The 23,710-nt window shown below is 39.8% G+C and overlaps 1 protein-coding gene across 20 annotated transcripts in view; it reads left to right on the top strand.

Moving 5' to 3' along the window:
- The first annotated feature begins 13,466 nt into the window (after window positions 1-13,466).
- SGIP1 (SH3GL interacting endocytic adaptor 1) overlaps window positions 13,467-23,710 on the top strand; it is a 161,951-nt gene continuing 151,707 nt past the window's right edge. For 12 of the 20 annotated variants that reach the window (XM_070746100.1, XM_070746102.1, XM_070746106.1 and 9 more), the window contains exons 1-2: window positions 14,423-14,537; window positions 14,942-14,986. In XM_070746100.1, coding sequence (XP_070602201.1) covers window positions 14,513-14,537; window positions 14,942-14,986 — 70 coding nt within the window. In that variant the 5' untranslated portion in view covers window positions 14,423-14,512. The other 8 variants (XM_070746094.1, XM_070746112.1, XM_070746109.1 and 5 more) reach the window with 8 other exon arrangements.

A 23,710-nucleotide genomic window follows, 5' to 3' on the forward strand; every position in this document is an offset into this window, starting at 1 on the left:
ATATTCCAGAGCATCATGGAACGCCTATTGTCAGGAGTAAATGGGGCAATTCCATATTTTGATGACATCTTAATTGCAGGGGAAAACCAGGAACAAGTGAACAAAAGAATAAGGGAAGTACTTAAGAGGCTACAGGACAAAGGGTTACGAATCAAGCCTGATAAATGTGTCTGGGGAACTAACAGTATTGAATTCCTTGGGTATAAAATAGATAAAGAAGGTATCCACCCCACAACAGAGAAGCTGAGAGCAATTAGAGAAGCCCCAGAGCCACGAGATAAGAATGAGTTGCAGGCATTTTTGGGCCTCCTTAATTTTTATTCCGTTTTTTTAAAGCAGAAGGCAACAGTAGCAGAGCCTCTCCATCGTTTACTCCAGAAGGAAGCCCGCTGGACATGGGGGAAAACTGAACGTGAAGCTTTTTCTCAAATAAAAAATTTATTAACTTCGAAAAGTGTAGTAGTCCAATATAGTGCTTCACTACCCATTAGGCTCACCTGCGACGCTTCGCCGTACGGCATAGGAGGAGTCTTAGCTCACGTTCTACCTAATAAGACAGAGGCCCCAATAGCATTTTTTTCAAGAACCATGACCAGCACAGAGAGGAATTATAGCCAGTTAGACAAGGAGGCTCTAGCATTAGTGGCAGGGGTGAAGAAGTTTCACAATTACATTTTTGGAAGAAGCTTTGAGCTAGTCACTGACCACAAACCCCTACTAGGCCTGCTAGCCCCCAACAAGCCCACTCCACCTTTTATGTCTCCAAGACTAATCAGATGGGCTCTTTTCCTCTCAGGGTATCAGTATGAGCTCACCCACAAGGGGGGGAAGGAAATCAATCATGCAGACGGCCTCAGCAGATGCCCAATAGCAGACTTAGTGGAAGACCCTGTTCCTTCCACAGATGTGCTAATGATAGAACTCGAGGAAAATCCACTAACCACAGCAAAAGAGGTAGCTGCACACACGCAGCAAGATCAAATCCTTAAACAAGTGGTGAACTGTGTTCTAAAGGGATGGCAAAATGATATTGTTAAACCTGAATTGTGTGAGTTTAAAAACAAAAGGCTTGAATTATCGTATGTAAAAGGTTGTTTGCTGTGGGGGGATAGAGTGATCATCCCCAAACGCCTAAGGGAAAAGGTACTCAAAATGTTACACGTGGGCCATCCTGGGATTGTCAGGATGAAGAGCCTAGCAAGGGGGCATTTATGGTGGCCAGGGCTAGATGCTGATATTGAAAGTTGGGTTTCAAAGTGTGACCCGTGCCAAGAGTCAAGGCCCAGTCCCCCCAAAACAACTCCGGCTGAGTGGGAACAGCCTGCTGGTCCTTGGTCTAGGATCCACATTGATTTTGCTGGCCCAGTGGGGTCTCAGTATTTTTTAATAGTGGTTGATGCCTTCTCCAAATGGTTGGAAATAATAGCAATGAACAACATAACCACAAGTGCCACTATCAAGGTATTGAGCAGACTGTTTGCATCCCATGGTTGCCCTGATCTCTTAGTGTCTGACAATGGGCCACAGCTAACAGCCAGGCAATTCGAATTATTCCTAGATGGCCTAGGGGTCAGGCATGCCCTCATCTCGCCTTACTCGCCCTGGGCTAACGGGTTGGCAGAACGTTACGTACGGGTGGCAAAGGAGGCATTGCACAGGTCAGGCCCTGGGGATGTGCAACAAAACTTGGACCAATTCTTACTAACCCAGCACATTACCCCTAACTCGCACACACATGTAAGCCCTGCAGAGTTATTGATGGGAAGGAAGTTGAGGTCACCATTAGACAGGTTAAATCCAAGGTTCTGTGTTAATAATAACCAAATGTGTATGAAACCAGAAAGAGAAATGTATTTGGGACAAAATGTATATGTAAAATGTTTTGATGGAAATGTAAACTGGATGAAGGGAATTATTGTTAAGCAAAACGCACCCAAGACTTATGTTGTTAAACTAGAGGATGGTCGTTTGTGGAAACGACACATAGACCACATTCGGAAACGAGCTGAAAATCAATTGCCACAACCCGCTGACATGGACTCTCCCCCTTCAACAGACTTTAGTACATTGCCCGAACTAAGAAACACGCAAAGAGACTTATCGGGCCAGGGGGAACCATCCAGCGACGCCGAGCCATCCTCGTCCTCCGAAGCCTTCGTTGGGCCTGCCAGACCAAGTCCGCCGCACCGGGAGAACAGCGGCGAGCCATCCTCCACAGTCAGTGGCGAAGGAGAAATTGAACTGCGCAGGTCAGCGCGAGAGCCTCGGAGGCCTCACCGATTGGACGACTTCGTCACATGGCTTTCTTGATGGATGAGTCCAACTATGAGGGGAGGGGTGTTGTATCCTGAAATGGCTACCTTGTAACTCTGTAAATAGTTTGTTCCTCTTTCCAGCGCTGTCTGAGCCCAAGCAGGAAGTCGCTCCTGATTGGCTCAGACGCGGCCGGCTCTAGCTTTGGCGGGAACCGCAAAAGTATAAAAGAAGCGGTTTCTCCAGGCAGAGTCAGTCGGTACTCGCTGAATTGTCACTTTACCTTGCTGAGCTGTCACTTGTTCTCTGAGCTGAATAAAAGTACCGATTGCTCAAAACCCTGTCTCTGGGTCCACTTCACAAAACATACAAGAAATCTAACATTAAAACATACTCTATAAACCCCCAATTTTAAAATATATAAAAATTTAGGTTAATCCAAATTCTAAAACCCCAATTCATTAAAAAAACAATCATCCACATTCATCCTATCATACATATACGTTCAATCATTGGCCACGATACATGTTAAAACTCAGTGGCCCCAAACCCATCAGCAGAGGTAAGCTTTTAAAGCCTTACAAAAGGTTGGGAGGGTGGAGGCAGTACGAATCTCTGGAGGAATTTGATTCCAGAGGGCTGGGGCCACGACAGAGAAGGCTCTTCCCCTTGACGGCATTGCCTGGCTGGAGAATGCCAACTCTGTGGGACCTAACCAGCTGTTGCAATACATATAGCAAAAGACAGTCCCGTAAATAACCTGGTCCAATGCCACATAGGGCTTTATAGGTTATAACCAACACTTTGAACCAGACAGGAAGCATGGCCATATCAGCAAATTCTACTTTAGTGTAAGGCTACATTAACAGAATCTTGTCAGTCTGAAAGTACTGTATACTTCTCCCTCCCTCCCTTTTACAGCCCAAGAAATTAGGGAGGGTCAATTTTGAGGTGCTTGCCCTACCCACCTTCCTACTCCAGACAAAGTTGCCTTTTATTTGTTCCCTTGGCAGAATCCCTCTTTCTCCCTTTCTCCTAAGGTCATTTCCACATGCCATCACAACAGCACAACCAGTCCTGTCTTTCTTTCTTTCTTTCTTTCTTCCTTCATTCCTTCCTTCCTTCCTTCCTTCCTTCCTTCCTTCCACATGTTTATTTTTGCTTTATCTCCTTCCCTAAATATTGGATATTATGTCTTAAAGAACTATCTTTTATCTTCTTTGCCTTTTCATTTACAGAAATTATTGTTTAGTCCCTTTGTTTGCTCTTCTATATACAGTAGCTCTCCTCTTACCCATCGGGCCTGTAATACTTGCTGACGTCCATCTTGCATGCATATCCCAGAGATGCACATGCGCATGAAGCAAAATCTTACAAGGGGATGCACGCGCACATGAGATTTCGGTGATTTTTTTTGTTGTTTCCACGCATGTGCAGAATCAAAAAAATTGCCGAAATCTCACATATGTCCTCTCATGAGATTTTGCTTCCTGCATGTTCTGCCGGGGTGTCCCAACCGCCCGTAACTACAGGGTAATTAGTCCAGAAAGACACACACCACACAATAGAAGGAAAACCAAAAGTCTTTATCAACAGAAAAGCAGAAAAAACTCCTTTTTTAATTTTCTGGTACCCACAAGGCACAGGTTAAATGCAATCCAATTTCTCACCCAGTAACTGGGAAATTGAGTCCAAATTCCAAAGTCCAGAAAGTCCACACACAGTCTTGAACAGGGAAACAGCAAAACCACGATCCTGACGAACTATGAATCAGATAAACTTCCACAAGGCTAAACCAGCACGCTGCTCTTTTTATCTGTAGCACTAATTACAGCAGCCCCACCCAACCACAGGTGGCTTCACTTATCTCCTGTAATAATCCTTCAGTTGTTCTCTCCTATGCATCATTCTACGCATGTGTGGGTCTATCATAAGTTCTTGTTCAGAATCCAGGGATGATAAGGATGATTGATCTCCTCCTGGGCTGTCTGCCAAACTCCTCCCTTCCCTGCTACTCACGCTTCCTTGGTCAGAGGAGCCTTCATGATTCTATCGGAAGCAAAACAGGCCTGTGGCCTGTGGATGTTTCCCCCACATCCACCTCCTCATTCCTTGGGGCAGGAGCTGGGCCATAGCCAATCACAACACTGCACATGCACAGAAGCAAAATCTCACTGGGATGCACATGTACGCATGCCAGAGGGCCAAAGCTGCACATGCAGCTCCAATTTTGCTACTGGTGCGGCATCTTCATCTGTACCAATAGGAACTCGCTACTGGGTAGGATCCATTTTGTGACTGCCTTGGTCTATCTGCCATTAATTCTCTTGCTATGTGACCAGCCCATTTCCATTTCAATTCATTTACTCTATTAATAACATTGTATACTTTCATTTCTTCTCTAATTCATGTGTGGGTCTTTCTGTCCTTTCTTGCACTGCCAAGTATGTATCTTTCCATGCTCTTTGTACCACTTATAGTTTTTGAATCAATTGTGAGGTTAATGCCCATGTTTCGCCACCATATTACATCTTTATAAGGTTTGAAATATACACTGCTCAAAAAAATAAAAGGAACACTCAACACATCCTAGATCCGAATGAATCCAATCTGAAGTTAGTTGGGGGAAAGATCAAAAGCAACATGAGAAAATATTATTTTACTGAAAGAGTAGTAGATCCTTGGAACAAACTTCCAGCAGATGTGGTAGATAAATCCACAGTAACTGAATTTAAACATGCCTGGGATAAACATATATCCATCCTAAGATAAAATACAGAAAATAGTATAAGGGCAGACTAGATGGACCATGAGGTCTTTTTCTGCCGTCAGACTTCTATGTTTCTATGTTTCTATGAATGAAATATTCTCATTGAATATTTTCTTCTGTACCAAGTTGAATGTGCACAACAGCAAGTGAAATTGATTGTCAATCAGTGTTGCTTCCTAAGTGGAAAGTTTGATTTCACAGAAGTTTGATTTATTTATTTATTTATTGGATTCCTATGCCGCCCATCTCCGAGGACTCGGGGCGGCTCACAACATATAAAATTAGCAATACACAATATTTTAATCCAATTAATTAAATATTTAATCCAATATTTTAATCCAATTAAAAATCTAGAAAACTCTCCAGAAATCATTTTAAAACCCCCAATCATTACATTCACTCCATATTCAACACATTTATTGAACAGGGGGCAAAGGATTTACTTGGAGTTATATTCTGTTGTTTAAGTGTCCCCTTTATTTTTTTTTTGAGCAGTGAAGATTAGAAATTCATGAAGAAAGAAAGATGAGAGACTGAAACTAAAGTGGAACTATAAATAGATACTTAGTAGTGCCCCAACTTTTAATAAGAAACCTAGTGTGCACATTTGTGGCTTGTTCCTTCTTTTCTTGTGATGAGGTGGCTAACATAAATTGGGAATTTAAGGCTATTGCTGAGGATGAGAAAGTGGACCTTTGGCTCTTAACAGACTCAGTCTTCGGAGTATGGTATCTTGAGTGGTTAGGAGACTGAGTCAGAAGACCATTGAGAAGTCAGCAGGTTGCCAGTTCAAAATTTGAGAGGGTCACATCACATGACAGAATGAGTTTCCTTTAGTTTGTCCCAGCTCCTGCTAACCTAGCAATTGGAAAGCATGCAAATGCAAGTAGATAAATAGGTACCACTTCAGTGGTAAAATAACAAGGACATGAAAGGAAGTCCTTTCAGAATCCCTTGGGCAATGATGATGTCACTGGCTAATCCTTCAACCCAGGAACCCCTTGGAAGATGCTTCTGACACCAATACAGCAGCAGCAGGCACAACCATCAAAGTAATAGTGTGAAAAGAGATTTTTTAAAATATTTGGACTTTCCTTTTTCAGAATCATTGTCTGACATCAATACCCAGTAGTGCAGAACTTTTGAAAATAAGTGCAAGAGGACACTAATAGGATGTTAAACATTTTTTTTATTTATTTATTTTATTTTATTTATTTGTCAAACAAGTATAGTATTATACTACATATTAACATAACATAACATAAGTAGAACGTAGTAATAGAAAGGATAATAAAACAGTAGGATAGGGACATTAGGCACATAAGTGCACTTATACACGCCCCTTACAGGCCTCTTAGAAAAGGGGAGAGGTCAATTGTAGATAATGTAAGGTTGAAGATTTTGGGGTTGGGGGAAGCAACAAGAGTCAGGTAATGAGTTCCAGGTGGTGACCGCTCTATTGCTGAAATCATATTTTTTGCAGTCAAGTTTGGAGCGATTTACATACAGTTTGTATCTATTACATGCTCTTGTGTTGTTATTGTTAAAGGTGAAGTAGTCACTGACAGGGAGTACATTATAATGTATGATTTTATGATGGACAATTACAAAGGAAATGGTGGTAATAGTCAAAAGGAACGAGATGGGAGAATTTAGAGAAATAAAAGAAGCAGTGATAGAAAGCACTCAAGCGGCAATAGTCCTAGGCTGGAAGGATGCGACAAAATGGACAATACAAAATTGGTATCAGTACATGGTGGATCATATTCATTTTGAGATTATGGATAAGAGGATGAATTCGACCAATGAAAATAATCTGCGGGAACTGATGGGACGATGGGACAAGGTAAGAGGATATGTGGTCAGTAGAATTCAAGATCAAGCTATAAAGAATAAATTAGAATTACTTTATAATATGTACAGTAATTAGATATATTGCTCTTGAGTTAAAACAGTATATAGAAAATATGCCCCCATTTTGGTGGAGGGGTATGAATGTTCCTGGTGGCGGGCACTTTGAACATTGAGCACATTATTATATGTTGTGTGCATGTTTCATTATTATAAAAATAAAATAAAATAAAATAAAATAAAATAAAATAAAATAAAATAAAATAAAATAAAATAAAATAAAATAAAATAAAATAAAATAAAATAAAATAAAATAAAATAAAATAAAATAAAATAAAATAAAATAAAATAAAATAAAATAAAATAAAATAAAATAAAATAAAATAAAATAAAATAAAATAAAAGAATAGAATAGAATAGAATAATAAAATAAAATAAAATAAAATAAAATAAAATAAAATAAAATAAAATAAAATAAAATAAAATAAAATAAAATAAAATAAAATAAAATAAAATAAAATAAAATAAAATAAAAAACAATGACGACATTGTCTAAAATCCTTTTGCAATTTAATGATGTGTGTAGATTCCCCCCATAATTTTGGTTAGTTATTGTCATGTAAGAGTTGAACACCTGCTATTTTTTGTAATTAGACAATAGATATGTATTATCCCTAAAATTAAAGGTATTTCTTATTTAAGTTAATTAACAACAATAAAATATTTGTAAATTCCATGAAAGCAATGTTTCAAATGTATGTCACTAAAATATTTTCCTATATTGATGTTTAAGCAGCTAATCCTGGTTTCGTCTTTTAATAACAAAATCTTAAATATGACTCACATAGCACACCATTCTGCAAAATAATCTTCCTTTCTTGCTGGCTCACTTGGAAAGTCCAGTTAGGTTCTTTTCACGTTTTTGAGGAAAATGGAGAAGGGGGAAGGAGAGGGCGAGAGAGGCTGGGCATTTCTAGTTAAAAACTTGCATTTGTCTAAGCTTCTTTGCTTCCAACGGGTATCTAGATTCTTCAACGCTTGTACCTTTATTCTACTAAAATGCCTTCTGTTCTTTAATTAATTTGACATAAGACCCTTAACTTTCTGTTGAATAAGAGATTTTAATGCAGAGAGTCCTTAGAAAATACACTGCTCAAAAAAAATGAAGGGAACACTCAAAGAACACATCCTAGATCTGAATGAATGAAATATTCTCCCTGAATACTTTGTTCTGTACAATCAATTTCACACGCTATTGTGCATATTCAACTTTGTTCTGTACAAAGTTGAATGTGCTGACAACATGTGAAATTGACTGTCAATCAGTGTTGCTTCCTAAATGGACAGTTTGATTTCACAGAAGTTTGATTTATTTGGAGTTGTATTGTGTTGTTTAAGTGTTCCCTTTATTTTTTTGAGCAGTGTATAAATAGCTTCTGTCAAAAAAATTGGAAGCTGCCTTCTTTTTTCCCCTTTTCTATTTTGTCTATATTTCTTTTTTAGTTTCTTATTAGTTTATTTTTCCTCCGTTCAAAAATCCAAATGTTTTTGATTATTGAAAAATGACAGTTTTCTTTTTAAAAAGGAAGCCATAGCATTACAGACACATTTCTCTACTACGTATCTAGAATGTATGAATAGTGTTACATACATACATACTCATACATGAGTATGAGTCTACGGAGAGGGGCGGCATACAAATTTAATAAATAAAATAAATAAATGTGGAACACATTCATACCGCATGGATCCACTTGACAAATACTTGTGCAAAAAGAAGGCAAAGATTTGCAAGTGACTGAAGGAAAAATGTGTCGCCTTATAAGAAACATAGAAACATAGAAGACTGACGGCAGAAAAAGACCTCATGGTCCATCTAGTCTGCCCTTATACTATTTCCTGTATTTTATCTTACAATGTTTATCCCAGGCATGTTTAAATTCAGTTACTGTGGATTTACCAACAACGTCTGCTGGAAGTTTGTTCCAAGGATCTACTACTCTTTCAGTAAAATAATATTTTCTCATGTTGCTTCCCAAATTCCCAAATTTGTATAAATATGGTAATTCCCAAATAACTGTATTGTGAGTGGAGTCTGGAGACAGCTACTCAAGGGCAATAGCTATTAAGCAGTTAGTCTTAGACTACATAGCTTTAATAGTACCATCTCTCCAGACGAGGGTTCCTACCTTTCGCTGCTACTGGAATGTTCCTGGAAAACAATGCAGGCACGGGTGCATCCTCATGCAAGATTCGGCTTCTGCGCCTGCAGAATCTTGCCAAATCTTGCATGAGGATGTGCGTGCATGCGTCGGGGGCCTCGAGATGCGTGCACAATTCCATTTCCGCTAACGGATTGCTGATTCCACCCGTACCAAGTGCCACCTGCTACGGCATCCTTCCCTAATAGAAACATAGAAGATTGGCGGCAGAAAAAGACCTCATGGCCCATCTAGTCTGCCCTTATACTACTTCCTTTATTTTATCTTAGGGTGGATATATTTTTATCCCAGGTGTGTTTAAATTCAGTTATTGTGGATTTACCAACCACGTCTGCTGGAAGTTTGTTCCAAGCATCTACTACTCTTTCAGTAAAATAATATTTTCTCACGTTGGTTCAGATCTTTCCCCCAACTAACCTCAGATTGTGCCCCCTTGTTCTTGTGTTCACTTTCCTATTAAAAACACTTCCCTCCTGAACCTTATTGAACATATTTAAATGTTTCGATCATATCCCCCCTTTCCCTTCTGTCCTCCAGACTGTACAGATTGAGTTCATTAAGTCTTTCCTGACAGGTTTTATGCTTAAGATCTCCCACCATTTTTATAGACCGTCTTTGGACCCGTTAAGGTGAAAAATGGGGATTTTTTTAAGCAATGGGAGCACCATGGGCCTACCACCATTGCTAGAAAAACTCTGTGCCACCTGCAACATACAAGATAATTTTCTTTCACCCGTCTCATCTTTATTTATTAAAGCATTGGGGGAGAAGTTCCTTGTAGTCTCACACATCCAAGTGATGAAAAACATGTATGATAGGCAAGGTTGGTATTCACTTACTTTCCCCACCAGTTCGCAAATATGAGCGCACATGTGCATGCTCGCTTCAGTTGCGCATGAGCCTTCTGTGCATATGTGCATGCTCCCATGCATGTGCTTTGCTCATGTACATGGCTTGCACACCTGTGTGCATCTTCAAAACATGCCTAAATAGGATGGCATAGCGCTGCGGTGGGGAGGCCGGGCGTACGTCCCGCAGGTCGCTACTATCAGTTTGCCTGAATCAGTACGAACCGGCTGAATACCAAGTCTGATGGTCACAAATCCCACTTTGGAGATCTAAATAAATAAATAAACAAACTTTATTACAGTAACAGACCAGCAATAGACAAGAATTATCACTGTCTACAATAGCATTAAAAGATATTACTACCGCACGAATCCCAGCGACCGATAAGGTCCCACAGAGTTGGCCTTCTCCGGGTCCCGTCGACTAAACAATGTTGTTTGGTGGGCCCCACGGGAAGAGCCTTCTCTGTGGCAGCCCCGACCCTCTGGAACCAACTCCCCCCGGAGATTAGAACTGCCCCCACCCTCCCTGTCTTTTGGAATCTACTCAAGACTCACTTATACCGCCAGGCATGGGGGAGTTGAGACACCTTTTCCCCAGGCTTTTTTTTATATACTGTACTTTGTTTTATGTTTCGTATGAATGTGCTGTTTGGTTTTTTTAAAATAATGATAGGGTTTTATATGTTTTTAAATATTAGATTTGTTCCACTGCTATATTGTTTTTATTACTGTTGTGAGCCGCCCCGAGTCTTCGGAGAGGGGCGGCATACAAATCTAATAAATAAATAAATAAATAAATTGTCATGGAAAAATCCAATCAAAGAAGCAGAAGCCAGCCCTACATGGCTTAGGACCAGATTACTTATGGGACCACCTTCTGCCTCATGTATCCCAGCAGCCCGATAGATCCCACAAAGTTGGTCTTCTCCAGGTCTCGGCAGCTAGGTGGGACCTGGGGGAAGGGCCTTCTCTGTGGCAGCCCCGGTCCTCTGGAATCAACTCCCTCCAGGGATTCATACCACCCCCCATCCTCCTGGCCTTCCGCAAGGCTTTAAAACTCACCTTTGCCAGTAGGCTTGGGGCTGTTGAGCGTTGCACCTAACTCTGGCCATCGACTGAAATGTATGTGGAATGAATGTGGATGATTGTTTTTAACGTATTGGGGTTTTATATCTCATTTAAAATTTAGATTTCTCATATATTGTATTTTTGTATTTATTTGCTGTGAGCTGCCCTGAGTCTGCGGAGAAAGGCAGCATAGAAATCTAATAAATAAATAAATAAATACATAGATGCATACATACATACATACCAATAATTCTTACTTTGAGGTTTATTTCAGTAATAATTTGGAACATAAACCATCATCGTAATACAACTTACATTATTAGATCCACTGATAAACTAAGAAAACAGTACAAATCCAATATTTAAAACAATTTAAAACCCTTAACATAAAAACAATCATATATCTCATATGGACCATACATAAAGTGGGAACGGCCCAGAGGAATCAATTTCCCCAGGCCTGATGGCAGAGGTGGGTTTTAAGGAGTTTGCAAAAGGCAAGGATGGTGGGGGCAATCCTAATCTCCAGGGAGAGATGATTCCAGAGGGTCAGGGCCGCCTTTACCTGGTCCAGCAAGGTCAGATAAAGGCCAATGGTCCCAAACTCATTTCAATACATACCTTTTATACTCTTCTGCTCATATTTCGCAACTTAATTCCTTGTTCTTTCTGTCTGATAGTCAGTTCCTTCTCCCTTAATATCAAACAGTATAGCTCTTGCCCTTGGTTACATGATAGGAGACCAGGTAAGTATGTGTATAAACTTAGATTCACTTTGAAGATCTGGCTACTCTACCTACATGATGGTGTCCAGAAAATTGTTTAGAAAACTGAACTTTTCATTAAATGTTTAATGGTTTGCCTGCTGCATCAACACTTACATTTTTTTGTTATTGCTATGCTCTCTTTTTGTCATTACAGTAATGTTAACATTTCTAAAGTGTGTGTTTAATTTCTATTGGAAGTTTTAACAATAGTTAATTGTACTAACACAAACCAAAATAGAATGAGAAGGAAGGAAGGAAGGGAAAAAAAGGAGAACTAAAATAAAAAGCTGAAAGTGGAAAAAAGAAAAAGAGAAGAAAAATTATAAAGACAAGACAAATTCCTTGTGTGTCCAATCACACTTGGCCAATAAAATTCTATTCTATTCTATTCTAAAGAAGTGGATTGTGATTTTCTTCATGGCAATTATAAGTGCATTTGTAATTTAACTTCCCTCTCTAAGGTTGCATCCTGATTCTCTTCTTTCTATAGTCCCTCCTGCTAAATCATCGAAATCATAAATCACACATTCATTTTTATATCAGTTTATTTTTGTTGTTTCAATCACACTATGGATGTTTTAATTTTTGCATATGTCTGTAAAGGATTAAGAATTGTGAAAGTGTGATGGGATATCACGACCGATTAGGTCCCACAGAGTGGGCCTTCTCCGGGTCCCGTCAACTAAACAATGTCGGTTGGCGGGCCCCAGGGGAAGAGCCTTCTCTGTGGCGGCCCCGGCCCTCTGGAACCAACTCCCCCCGGAGATTAGAACTGCCCCTACTCTTCCTGCCTTCCGTAAACTCCTTAAAACCCACCTTTGCCGTCAGGCATGGGGGAACTGAAACATCTCCCCCTGGGCACGTTTAATTTATGCATGGTATGTCTGTGTGTGTGACTGTTAGCATATGGGGTTTTTTAAATATTTAAATATTTTAAATTTGTCTGATTGCTTATGATTTGTTTTTACATGTTGTGAGCCGCCCCGAGTCTTCGGAGAGGGGCGGCATACAAATCTAAGTAATAAAATAATAAATAAAATAAATAGTATAATCAATCACCCAATCCAACCAACCAGTCCTGAATTAGCAGCCCTAATTTCTCTCTCTATATATATATATATAATCCCAACTGAACATTTTACTCATTCTGACTTGCAAAATGTTGGTTCAGCATCAAGCAAAGGTTTTTTCTTTGCTTCTTCTTCTGTAAACTATTAAGATACAACCGGGGTTGATTTGAAATATAAAGTGCATCTCAAATTCTTTCAGTTGTCAAATCTTCCCCTAAATGAGAATTTGCAAGTTCAAATTCCTTGCACCTGAATTTTCAAACCCCAATGAAACGATTTGCTTGGGCTTTGTGTTATTTAAAGATATCTACAGATTAAGAGCAAAATAAAAATAAAAAAGACCTCAAAACCTTTTGTGCAAGACAGGTCATTGGAAACATGTAGGATTTGGTGTGCTAGATCCTCTAACAAAATGTATACAGTTAAATGAGTGGAAAAAGCATTATTTGCCTGTCAGCTTCACCCAATCCTTCTAATCCTGGTGTCATCTGGAAGCTGTTTGCTTTTCCGAATCAGTTTGAGCATCTCAATCAAAATCTCTCTGAACCAAACATTAACTTCTTCTAGCCACTGCCCAGGCTAACAGTGCTCCGGCTCTATCCAAAAATTTCCATAGAGGGGTGGGGGTGAAACAGCAGCGGTTAGAGAAATGCTATCGGGCTTGATTAAATATGGATGTCATGGAAAGAAGGTAAAAGAGAAACTAGAGATGCTTAGAAGCAGCTCTGCATCTCTCCCTTCCCCTCTCCTCCCTAATTGAAAACAGTTTGGCTTGTCAGTAGGAAAACAATCACCTGTTTGTTGTTCCCTTGTATGTGCCAATTTTTTCCAAATTAGAGGAGGCTGTAGTGGCTCTTTGCAGGATAAGAGCTGGTGGTCGTAAAAAGCTTAGCTGGAAATCCAAGGTTTTTTGTTTTTATAAGCCATTTTTGAGTAGAGAATGAAGAGTGAGTTTATTAGGGGTGGCTTGTTCCTCTACTACACTGACATTGCAGAGGAACGTATGCTCTCGGTGTGAAAAATCCTTCTTCTGGGCCTTTTGTTTCATTCCCCCCCCCCTGTGGCAATTCCCTGCCCTTTGCCACGGATGTACTAGGAGTGAAATGAATTTCAAGATTCCCCGTGGAAGATGGCCTCGATGAAATTCCCTCCCTGCATCCACCTCCTGGGGACAACTGGGATGTCACGTCATATGAATTGATTTTTCTCCTGAATGGTTTTTTTTTTTGGGGGGGGGGGGAGGAGAGAGATTGACAGGGAGGGAGGGAGGAGCTCATCAGCTAACACATAAATCTGAGACCACATTTACAGCTCCTCTGTGTGTTGTGAGAACCTGACATCTTGGCTTTTTCCAAGCCTGATGATTGCATTGCAGTCTATCATTCTCAGGCTGGTTTTTTGCTAGCTGCTTTTTTTTAAAAAAAAATTCCATTGATTTCTCTCTCTCTCTCTCACACACACACACACACACTTTCCTGGAAGGTTCTGGTTGATCAAACGTGCTGCTGCTCCAGAAGCTGGTACAAGATGATAGAGATGGGAAACGCATCACGACAGACAGATCTAGAGGGGCTGGGCATATGCATGTTGAAAGGGAGGCAGGCAAAGAGAGGGGAGAAAAAATTGGTTCCTGTGTTCTCCAGGGGTATTGTGTCAGGGGATGCAAGCAAGGGACCATGTGACGAGTGAGAAAGCTGGAGGGATTGGTTGAGATGCTAGCAGCAAGTGTGTGAGCTAAGCTGGCTCCCTCCACCACCCCTCCCTCCCTCCCTTTCTCTCCTCTCTGCTCTCTCTCTCCCGTTCTCGCGCACTCTCTCTCTCTCTCTCAGCATCTTTCTGTGGTTCTGTAGGTGATACAGTCACAGCAGCATCCATGGCCTGCCTTTTGCCTTAGCCCACTCTCCTTCTGTTTTCATTCCTCACATTTCTTTTCCTTTCCCCCCTCCCTCTCTCCCTCCCTTCCTTTTCCCCCCCTCCCTCCCTCCCTTCCTCTGACAGCTTCACCAGCGATACATCTGAGATCCCGGCACTGAGAGTTTACATGAAGCATCTGCTCAACTGGAGTCATAATTTCCCGTGTTTTTTTCAGCCTCTGTGGAAACTGAGGAATGCAATTCTGCCACCATGATGGAAGGTAGGTCCTTTGGCTGCTTCGGGCTTGGTGTTTCCGATGCTGTTTCTTAAAGGCAGCATTTGCAGAGCAGATAATGAGGATGCTGGAGGTTCTGTCATTTAGTCTCAGTTATATGAGGATTTATTTTTTTATTTTTTTAAAAAAGCCCATCTTTGGATTATGACGATAGTTGTCTTTCAGGATACCCTTTGCGGTGCTCAAATTGTCAGTTCTTTTGGTGCATTTGAGTATTTTTTTATTATTATTATTATTATTATTATTATTATTATTATTATTATTCATGGAGCTTTTTATTTGCAGGATGGAAAATAAAATTCAGGAGTCTGTGGCCTGTAAAAATCGCCTCAGCTCAAGGAAAGAGAGAAGTAGTTGTCCAGAAAGATTGAAATTATTTGCTTTGGTCTGATCGCTCACCCCCCACCACCACCACTTTCCCCCAGTCCAAATTGATGCTTGAGAGAATATTGTCACTTTAAAAAAATAAGGGTAGAGAAGAGATAGAATGTCAAGTATCCTTCTGAGCAGATGTTCTGCAATCTTTTCAGAGGAAAGATTTCATTTTATGTAATGGAATTCGATTTATTATTTTGTTTAATTTAATTTAATTTATCCTTATTTCATTGTATGCCCTTCAAATACTTGGTGGAAATCGGTTACAGGAAGAGCCTTTTGATATTTATCTGCTTGTATAAGGTTTGGGGTTCAGAAGTCTGGAGGTTGCAATCATGGCTTGCATGGGCAGCAGTTGTAGCCATAGGTTATGGTGCTTATAGGCAAAAGTACAAGAAGTCAAGACAGCCACCTTGGGCCTGCAGTACAGAATAGGGTGAGCCGGTTGGGCCTTCAGGCTTTGAAGCCACCCAGCCTGTCTATTATCTGCTACAGGCCCACCACATAGCCACCTTGGAACCTGATATTTGCTAAGTCAAGACAATGGGTGGGAGCAGGACAGGAGGTAGGTTGCATTGCAGCTCTCCGGGGCAATTTGACTAGGGACAACAGCAGATGGCAGCAAAGAAACAGAGACAGCCTTAACTCTCTGGTGTCATCTAGTGGTGGTCTGGATTTTTCACCTAGTTGTCTGATTTTTTTTTCCAGATTAATGAATTATTGTTAGAGTTGAAAGGGGCCATGCAGGTCATCAAGTCCAACCCCCTGCCTGAGCAGGAAATCCTATAGCACCCCAGCCAAATGGCAGTCCAATCTCCTCTTGAAAGTGTCCAGAGTTGGGGAGTTCACAACCTCCGCAGGCAGGCTGTTCCACTGGTTGATTGCTCTGACTATCAGGAAGTTCTTCCTTATTTCCAGGTTGAATCTCTCCTTGGTCAGCTTCCAGCTGTTGTTCCTCGTCCGACCCTCTAGTGCCCTGGAGAATAGAATGACCCCCTCTTCTCTGTGGCAACCCCTCATATACCTGTATACTGCTATCATGTCCCCTCTGGCCCTCCTTTTTTCTAGGCTATCCATGCCCAGTTCCCACAATTGCTTAGGAGCAAAACAACTTCCACTTGAAAGAGGGTGCCTAGGGCCACTGCTATCTGTCTTGTGGGCAGCTGGTGGACACCACCCCAGGAAGCAGAACAAAACTTCTCACTGTTTTAAGTGGCAACTACTTTGGGGGTGACAGAGTCACCCAACAGTTTACTAGAGTGAAGTGGATGAGAGTTTACATACATTTAAGCATGTAATAGAATTTAAGGCCGTCTGAGTACGTTTTGATTTCGTATGTTCTAAGCACCTCAAGTCCAGGCCAAAGAAAACATGTAATGGAGTTACGATAAAAATTCTGAAATGTAGATGGTACACAGATCAGAATGACAGATGGAGTGATGAGGTTTAAGAGTACTAAGCGCATAAATAGAGCACTTAGTACATAAATAGAGTACTAAGTCTCCATTTCGTTTGATCTCCAAGCTGTAGATGATGCAGAGATACTTTTGGCAAAAATTGACTGACACTTGCAAAGGCCTGCATCTCAAACCTGAAAATGGCACCTATGGTGCTTATTGATTACAGATTTGTCATTTCAACACCCACCCACCCTACTTCAAACCCTGTTTGAACATCTGCCTGGATGTTGCTTTCTTTTATCTAATCATGAAAACGCTACCTTCAGCCTATCCTTGACCATGCCAAATCTTTTCACTGATCTTAATGAGATTAGATTACCGTTTGCCATTTTATAAACTCAGGAATTTCCAACAATGGACATTGCCTATTTAAGGATTAAAATTCCTCAAATTGATCAGACTTTTCTATTATAGGATATACAGTGTGGAGCTGAGTGATTTGAACACAGTTACATTCATTTCTTTTCATGATCTATTTGTCTCTGTGTGTTTTAAATTTCTGGCCTAACTTGAGATGAGTATACATAATTGAAGCCAAGTTTTATTCTTTCGGGAGGGATGTATAGGAGGATCTATTGATATTTTAATATATTTTATTAATAATTTAGGTTTCATTTTTCATTTACAAATATATTTTTTTTCATAACAGACATGAGTACCCTATATAATATTAGGATTAATTACCATTGTACTTAACTTAAAATATGTGAAATAACTAAACACACAAATGATTTTGGTGGTATATACAACACATTCAGAAAGTATTCAGGCCCCTTTCACTTTTGTCAATTTTGTTATACTGCAGCCTGAGTCTACAGATGTTGAAATTCATTTTCCCCCCTTATTAATCTACACTCAGTATCCCACAATGACAAAGTAAAAACATAATTGCAGAAATGGCTATAAATTTATTTTTATTTTTTTTAAAGAACTGAAATAGCTTATTGGCATCAGTATTCAGACCTTTCCTTCAGTACTTTGCTGAAACACCTTTAGCAGCAATTTCAATCTCAAGTCTTTTTCGGTATGATTAAGTAAGCTTTTCACATCTGGATTGGGGAATTTTCTGTCATTCTTTTTTGCAAATTCTCTCAAGCTCGGTCGGGTTGGATGGTTAGTGGACAGCCATTTTTAGGTCCCTGTAGAGATGTTCAAGAGGGTTCAAGTTAGGGCTCTGGCCACTACTAGGACATTCATAGAGGTGTCCATAGTGACCACACTTAGGACATTCATAGAGGTGTCCCTAAGCCACACTTGTGTTGTCTGGGCTGTGTGCTTAGGATTGTTGTCATGTAGGTATTGTGGTTAGCTCTGGCCCAGCTCCTGCCCCAAGGACTGTAGATGTGGGGGAGACATCCACTTGCTGCAGGCCTGTTTTGCCCCCGGTGGAATCTGCTGATGAAGGCTCCTCTGACCAAGAAGACATGAGTGACAGGGAGGAGGAGAGTGTGGCAGACAGCTCAGAAGGAGATCAATGATCTAGATCCTCCTTGGATTCAGAACAAGAGTTAATGATACAGCCAGGCATGCGGAGAGCGATGCATAGGCAACAACAACTGAGAGATTATTATCAAAGAAAATGAGGCCACCTGTGGTTGGGTAGGGCTGTGGTAATTAGTGAGGCTGCTATAAATAGCAGCCTGTGGGTTTGGCCATTGTGGAGGATTATCTGATCGTTGTGTTTTGTGACTGCTTTACTGACTTTGACATTTTGTGTGCTGATTTCCCCCCGCTTTGAAACTAAACCAGAGCAAAGTGTGTTTCACTTTGTGAAAGAAGAAGGACTGTGAATTGCCTCACAGCTGCAAGCTAAGTATCACAGAACTGATAAGGGACTTGTACAAATTACCAGTTTGTTTGGAGACGAGTGCTCTTTGCTATACCAAAAGAGGCCTTGGTTTAAGTGAATTTTCATTATAAAGAACATTGTTTTGAATTTTCAAATGTGTGTGTGTGTCTGAAATTTGTACCTGTGAATTTTTGGGAGGAGTCTACCAGAGAGCCCGACAGAACAGTAGGAAAGCGAACCTTCGGCCTACTCTGAGGTCCTGAGCACTGTGGAATAGTTTTTCATTAAGAATATCCCTGTACTTTGCTCCATTCAGCTTCCACTCAACCCTGAACAGTCTCCCGGTCCCTGCTGCTGAAAAACAGCCCTACAGCGTGATGCTGCCGACACCATGCTTCACTATTGGGATATTGGGCAGGTGTGAGCTGTGCTTGGTTTCTTCCAGACATGATGTTAGAATTGAGGCCAAACAGTTCAATCTTGGTTTCATCTGACTAGAGCTGAGGTCTCAAACTCAATTTACCCGAGGGCCGCTGGAGGTAGAGTCTGGGTGAGGCTGGGCCGCATCAGGTTTTCCATAAGAAAAGCTCTTACAAAAACATTCCATTGTTATCGAATGTCTTTATTTTTTCATCTTATTTTGTGTGAAAAAATAAAATTTCCGGTCACAATTCAAAGTGTTGGTTATGACCTATAAAGCCCTTCATGGCATTGGACCAGAATATCTCCGGGACCACCTTCTGCCGCACGAATCCCAGCAACCAGTTAGGTCCCACAGAGTTGGCCTTCTCCGGGTCCCGTCGACTAAGCAATGTCATTTAGCGGGACCCAGGAAAAGAGCCTTCTCTTTGGTGGCCCCGACCCTCTGGAACCAGCTCCCCCCAGATATCAGAGTTGCCCCCACCTTCCTTGCCTTTCACAAGCTCCTTAAAACCCACCTCTGTCGTCAGGCATGGGGGAATTGAAATTTCCCTTCCCCTTAGGCTTATAGAATTTATACTCCGAGTCTTCGGAGAGGGGCGGCATACAAATCTAATAAATACAAATACAAATACAAAAATAAATTAACAAATTCATAAGAAATAAATAAATAAATCAGTAATAAATAAATAAAATGATAATGGTAATGGTAATGGTAATGGTAATGGTAATGGTAATGGTAATGGTAATGGTAATGGTAATGGTAATGCAGCAGATATAGAAGACTGAAGAAACCTCATTCAGCTCCACACGCAACACTGAAAAGTGCCATTTGTATCAAACTTGGACCTCACTAACATTAAACTTTGATATTGAGGTGGGGACCACAAACTATTGTCCAGAGGGCTGCAGTTGGCCTGCGGGCCGTGAGTTTGAGATCCCTGGACTAGAGAATCTTGTTCCTCACTGTCTGATAGACCTTTTGCAAAGTTCAAACAGACTTTCATGTGTTTTGCATTGAGGAGAGGCTTCCATCTAGCCACTCTGCCATAAAGCCCAGATTGGTGGAGGGCTTCAGTGATGGTTGTCCTTCTGGAACTCTGTCCATATAGGATCTCTGGAGCTCAGTCAAGGTGACCATCATGTTCTTGATCACTTCTCTTATTAAGGCCCTTACCCTACCCCCAGTTGCCCAGTTTGACTGGGCAATAAGCTCTTGGAAGAGTTTTGGTTGTGTCAAACCTCTTCCATTTGAAAATTATGGAGGCCACTATGCTCTTAGGAAACTTCAGCACAGCAAGAATTTTTATTGTAGCCTTCCCCAGATCTGTTTATTTTATTTATTTATTTATTTATTTATTTATTTAGTTAGTTAGTTAGTTAGTTAGTTAGTCCAATACATAATACACATTGAAGAAAATAGATATGTAGTAATATAACTAAAGAAACGAATAGAAGAAAAGATATAAAAGTATAGGTAGACAAATTTGAAAGGAAGAAAAGATAAATGAGATAAGGAGAGACAATTGGACAGGGGACGGAAGGCACACTGGTGCACTTATGCACGCTCCTTACTGACCTCTAAGGAACCTGGAGAGGTCAATCGTGGATAGTCTAAGGGAAAAATGTTGGGGGTTAGGGGTTGAAACTACTGAGTCAGGTAATGAGTTCCATGCTTTGAGCGGTTAATATTAAGTTTGAATTTGTTGTGTGCTCTTGTGTTGTTGCAATTGAAGCTGAAGTAGTCATTGACAGGTAGAACGTTGCAGCATATGATCTTGTGGGCAATACTTAGATCATGTTTTGGGCATCGTAGTTCTAAGCTTTGAAGACCAAGGATTGATAGTCTGCTTTCATAGGGTATTCTGTTTCGAGTGGAGGAGTGAAGGGCTCTTCTGGTGAAGTATCTGTGCCTTTCAATAATTCTGTCTCTGAGCTATGTAAGCAGGTTGTTTGAGTGGCTTTTAGAATGGAATGGAATGGAACGGAACGGAATGGAATGGAATAGAATAGAATAGAATTCTTTATTGGCCAAGTGTGATTGCACACACAAGGAATTTGTCTTTGGTGCATATGCTCTCAGTGTAAATTTTAAAAAAGATATATTTGTCAAGAATCCTGAGGTACAACACTTAATGATTGTCATAGGGGGTCAAATAAGCAATGAAGAAACAATCAATATTAATAAAAATCTTAAGGATACAAGCGACAGTCATAAGTGGGAGGAAATGGGTGATAGGAATGATGAGAAAAAACTAGTAGTAATAGTAATGCAGACTTAGTAAATAGTTTGACAGTGTTGAGGGAATTATTTGTTTAGCAGAGTGATGGCGTTCAGGGGAAAACTGTTCTTGTGTCTAGCTTTCTTGGTGTGCAGTGCTCTGCAGTGACATTTTGAGGGTAGGAGTTGAAACAGTTTATGTCCAGAATGCGAGGGGTCAGTAAATATTTTCACAGCCCTCTTTTTGACTTGTGCAGTATACAGGTCCTCAACGGAAGGCAGGTTGGCAGCCATTGTTTTTTCTGCAATTCTGCAGTTTGCTCTGCTACAGTATGTATTTCACCTGTGAGGCCTTCTATAGAGAGGTGTGTGGCTTTCCAAATCATGTACAATCAATTTAATTTACCACAGGTGAATTCCAAGGTATAAAAACATGTTTGCAATGATCCAGAGAAATGGGAAATGGTTGTTGCAAAGGGTATGAATGCGAATGTGATATTTTAGTTTTTTCATTTTAATAAATTTTCAGACATTTCTAAAATTCTGTTTTCACTTTGTCATTATGGAGTGTACAGAGTGTAGATTAATGAGAAAAAAAAGAATTTAAATAACTCTAGAATTGGGCTGCAGCCCCGAGTCTTCAGAGAGGGGCGGTATACAAATCTAATTAATAATAATAATAATAATAATAATAATAATAATAATAATAATAATAATAATTTGAGTGCACTGTACTACAAAATATCTACAGGCACATGAATTGATGTTATTGGAGATCAAAGAATGTTATATTAGCTGTGAAAAGGACATATGTATATATGCTCTCATTAAAACAAGTTTGATCATTGGTTACCTGGCTTCCAATTAGCATAATACTTTATGGAGGACCAGAACATAGAAGAATTGAAAGGTAATAATATTATCCAGTCTGATTGTGATTGACCAGGTTGAACACTGTTAGAACATTGTTGTGGTTATTTTTTAAAGCTTAATCGTAATCTTCATTTTTCTAAGACTCTCAGGGTGAGACTAAAGAACTGAAGTTCAGTAATTAGAAAAACGGAGATTGGCTTTTCAAATTCTATACAAAAAAGTTCCCGTTTGGAAGAACCATGAGAGTTACTTTATAATTTCTGTATTTCAAATAATATAAAGTATTTTGGTTGAAGTTCTACACAGTCATTTATGGACTTAACCTATGAAATCAATGGACAAATTAATGTGGTTTCTGCACTGTTTATTTAATTGGTACCACGGTACATGCCAAAGTATGGATTTCAGAATAATTTTAAACATACACAAAATAATCCTGTGAAACTTCTTTGGCTCAAAATAACTTAAACATTTTAAGACTATTTAGAATTGTTAGTAATCATTTTTTCAAAGTTTATTCTAACAAATTTATTGGAAAGACAAAATAATAGTTCTATAATTAAGTTATATAATCCTTAACAGAAACATTTTAAACCTGTGTTGGATATATAGTTACAAGTACATTACTTAAAAATAGCATATTACTGATTATCATCAACATAAGTATTGGCCAACCAATGAATAGACTGAACGAACCTCCATTTTATTATGAAGCCTTCTATGTACTAGTGTCTCTTACTGTTTGATGGAGAAGCAGACTAGATGCTAGAAGGAAATAAAATATTTTGAAGCATTTCTAGAAGAAAGAAGCAGGAGAAATTCAAACCTAGGGAAGCCAGAACTAAGGGAAACAGGGAGATTTAAAGGAAAATATGCCATGGAAGAAAACAGGAAAGCTGAAAATAAACTGATGAGTAAAATAATGAACTGGCCACGAGCCACGTAAGCTGAGATCACAATGTTGGGAAAAAAAATAGCCTTGGGCTCCGGGTAATCCATTTTCATCCATTTAAAAAGACTTGAAGATCAAATAAAATAAAGCAGAAATGTAGCAGAAGATGATAATCAAGAAAAGTGGTTTGAAAGTAGATCAAAATATTGCCAAAAATGTTGGGGGATTTTTTTGTAGTACTGCTGAAACTCAATGTAAAACTGGCTAGACCAAGTCTCTACTGCTGAAGCCTTTGACTTGCTGAAGATCTGGGTACTATGACTGACCTGAAAAGCAGGAAATATATGTTATATATGAGAAATGTAGCTATTTGAAAGTAGTTTGACATAAAAGTGCTATCTGTGCAGCATATCATATGTGCATTCTGTTCTGGTTTCTGGTAGAAATTTAGTAATTACAAATAACTCTTATTAAATGCATCATTTCATGAATAAAGCAACTCTGTTTATTTCTCTGCTCTCCTGTACTTCAATCACATTCCATACAGCACTCGGTCCGTTATCTTTCTTTTAGCTGCATTTTTCACATTCCTTTTCCTGCTTCACTTAAACAAGATTTATTTTCCTAACCACATAACTTTGAAAAAACAGCAGCACTGACTAAATACAATACAAAATAC

The sequence above is a fragment of the Erythrolamprus reginae genome, chromosome 3 (genome assembly GCF_031021105.1).
Source record: "Erythrolamprus reginae isolate rEryReg1 chromosome 3, rEryReg1.hap1, whole genome shotgun sequence".
Taxonomy (NCBI): domain Eukaryota; kingdom Metazoa; phylum Chordata; class Lepidosauria; order Squamata; family Dipsadidae; genus Erythrolamprus; species Erythrolamprus reginae.